Source organism: Micromys minutus, assembly GCF_963924665.1.
Source record: "Micromys minutus genome assembly, chromosome: 3".
Classification (NCBI taxonomy): Eukaryota; Metazoa; Chordata; class Mammalia; order Rodentia; family Muridae; genus Micromys; species Micromys minutus.
Window position 1 is genome coordinate 44,066,168 of NC_137972.1, and position 3,272 is coordinate 44,069,439.

A 3,272-nucleotide genomic window follows, 5' to 3' on the forward strand; every position below is an offset into this window, starting at 1 on the left:
AGTCACTGAAGATTAATTAGTTAGCCCTAAATCCCATTAAGAAACCCTGTTGAAAAAATTTATCTTCCAAAAAAAAAAAAAAAAAAAAGGAAAAAAGAATGTGACCTGAGGCACCTCTCTGGCCTCCACATACATAGAAACACAGGCATACACACATCCACATCTTTATCTCACAGATCTGACTTCCAACATCCCTAGACTTGGTAATACTGAGTCTCACCTACAGCATTTCATACAGCTACAGTAACCAAGCTGAGTGGTCCTCTTTCCACTGACCACACTAGCTCTGCTTTGAGAGAGTGGCAGAGGAGAGTTGGGTCATGTGCTTATACTTTTATCTCATTGTCTTAGTATTTCAACACCACCATCTAGCAAAACTGTCTCCTACTGTCCTGCATCCCGTAGAGTTGGGATAGATGGACATTCCTCTGAAACAATATATTAATAGAAAATAAGACACAGAAACACTTTTCCTCTTTTAACAAAGAATTGTTTATTTTAGAGGAAAAAGATCCCAAACATCAGTCTGTTCACAAAAATAACCCATAGTATAACTTTAGAAAACAAATATTAAGACTACTACACTAGTCTCCTGTAAGATGCATTTGACATGCGAACTCCCATTCACAAAAATACATGGTTACATTGGTGTTACAGTCCACCATGTGAGGGAAAACACACACCTCGAATGCAAAGCTGCTCTCGGGGTTACAAGCAAACTGCCTCTGCAGTTAGGGAAGCAACTCCTGAAACTATGAATGGGAAGAAATGTACTCCCTGCAGAACAGGAGATTATTTTGGAGATAGTTGATGAAAACCATACAACTTTTTATTGTTTAAGTCAAAGAGGTATCAAAAGTAAAGCAAAACTTACAGGGTGAGAGCTAATGAATCTACTAAGGAGCATCAAAGGAAATGAAAATGGAACCAGGCACAGGGCAATGCTGAATTAATGAAGGATAAGGAGGGAGAACAGTGAGAATGTGCAAAGATTCTAAGGGAGATGATCTGGTGTTACTTTGATCTCTCACAAGTGCCTAGGTAAATAAATAGCAGGATAGGATTTCCAAGCTTCACTATGTGCTTAAGAGTCATCCTCTCCCTTGGGGCTGTCTCTGAAATCTTCTCCTTCCTCAGACTCTTTTTCATCACCCTTGAACTCCAGCTGGTCATCCCCCTGATCTTCATTGTCGTCATCATCCAACAGGTCCCCCTCCTCAGCGGAGACATCTGAAACTGCCTCAGACTCCATCTTCATTTCAGTCTCCTCTTTCTTCAGGGAGGTGCTGCCCTGTTTTTCTTCAGCCTTTTCATTCTTCATCTCTACTGGGGAAGAGAAGGACAAGTCTGCTTGTTTGCTTTGTTCTTTTTCAGTGTTTTCCAGGCTTTCCAGCAGAGAATCCACTCTTTGTTTTATCTGAGTCAGCTCCTTCTTAATGGTCTGAAGGTCATCACCTTTCAACTTTCTAGACTTGGAAGATCCCCGTTGAACACTCTTCGAATTGAATCCACTTTTGCTCCTTCGTGGGGTGTTCCTCGACACACGCTGGTGTTTGGAAGGCACCACAGCTTGAGCCATAAGAGGAGGAGGAACCTGTCCTGGGTAACTATACAACCTGTCATAATACTCCTGTTGAAAGTCATAGTCCAAGTCGAATGAGGAACCGCTCATCTCCGAGGCAGGTCGTTTCATACCTGCGTTTCCTCGGTTCACTTTTGGCTCTGCAGCCACGTTAATATCTAAAATCTGACCAGCAATCATTCTGCCGTCCTCTCCAGCGACAGCAGCTCGGGCATTTTTTTCATTAACATACTGGACAAAGGCAAAGCCCTTATGCACAGAGCAACCCACAATTTTGCCATACTTTGAAAACATGGCCTCCACATCAGACTTCTTAACCACCAGAGTGTTGAGATTCCCAATGAATACACGGGAAATCATAGATTGAGGATCTGTTTTGTTAGTAACATTGCTAGCCATCTCCTTTGATGATAAGGTTCCTCACAGAGCTGAAAGATCACGTAAGAAGAAGGAGAGAGAGAAAAGAGACTGCCTCTCCTACTGCGGGTCTACACCAAGGCGCTGGAGCTACAAGGATACACAGGACCTTCGCTCTCTCGCTCTGTCTCTTCACAAAATCAGAAACACCCTTACAAAGAAAAGGAAAAAATTGTGTATTAGTCAGGGTTCTCTAGAGTGACAGAACTTATGCAATGTCTCTACACATTAAAGAAATTTATTATAATGACTTAAAGTTTGCAGTTTAGCTCCAAAACAGGCAGCTATGAATGGGAAGTCCAAGAATCAAGTAGATGTGCTGGCAAGTAAGTGCAAGCAAAGAGAGTCTTCCTTCCATTGCTTTTATCTCGGCCTCCAGCATAAGGTGTGGCTGAGATTAAAGGTGTGGCCGAGATCAAAGGTGTGTACCACCACACCTGGATTTGGAATTTGCTCCGTCCCAGGCTAGTCTTGAACTCAGAGATCTGCTTGTCTAAATCTCCTGGGATTAAAGGCATACACTAACTTGCCTAAACCTAAGCTTTTCATGAGCACTATGGCTCAAGATCTGGATGAAAAGCAGGTATCATCCTATGTAAGATCCAGGTCAGAAAGCTGTGTCTTCCAGCCTAGAAATCTAGTTCACAGCGTTGCTCTCCATTTCTGTTGTTCACTCCATATGTAGTCAGCTGACAACCAGGATTAACCATTACAAATAGCACAATTAATATGTTGGGGAATTTTAAGCGCCGCAATATGGCTGCCCTGGCAAGGGATCACATCCAAAGATGTGATCTGGCCAAAACGCAAATATGTAGACAGACTATATGTGCATATAAATAATCTACTAGAAGTAAATGGCTATTTTTAATAAATATAGCCAAGATAGTCTTAGGTCTATAACATAAAACTTAAATTATGAACACTTTTTGCAGATACTCAAACAAAGCTGAAATATAGACATGCCCTTACCTTAGAATTCACTTTTAACCCCTAACAATAAAGTAAGGTTTACAGAAGAAAGCAGCCATGTTTGAAAGTGACGTCTAATTGTGGGGCAGATGAAATGATGAATCAAAGGTTTGACAGAGAGTCAGAAATAGTGTATATGCCCAACTCACGGGAGAACAGCAAAGGAAGAGAAGTAACTTAAGAGCAGTAAGAGAAAAATGGTGGTGTGCTGGGTGGGTGTGTATGACAGTCTTACAAAGATAGGTTACAGAACAAACAACCTAGGCACAGGAAGGCAGAACCACACAGAGAACAAGGAGCC

General features: G+C 41.8%; 1 protein-coding gene across 1 annotated transcript; it reads right to left on the reverse strand.

Moving 5' to 3' along the window:
• Nucleotides 1–1,084: 1,084 nt before the first annotated feature.
• Nucleotides 1,085–1,996, reverse strand: LOC308418569 (heterogeneous nuclear ribonucleoprotein C-like; the record flags this gene model as incomplete). Its single annotated transcript, XM_080913954.1, has 1 exon — nucleotides 1,085–1,996. Exon 1 carries the CDS (start codon nucleotides 1,979–1,981, stop codon nucleotides 1,085–1,087), a length of 897 nt encoding a protein of 298 aa, XP_080770080.1. The 5' UTR covers nucleotides 1,982–1,996.
• Nucleotides 1,997–3,272: the final 1,276 nt, after the last annotated feature.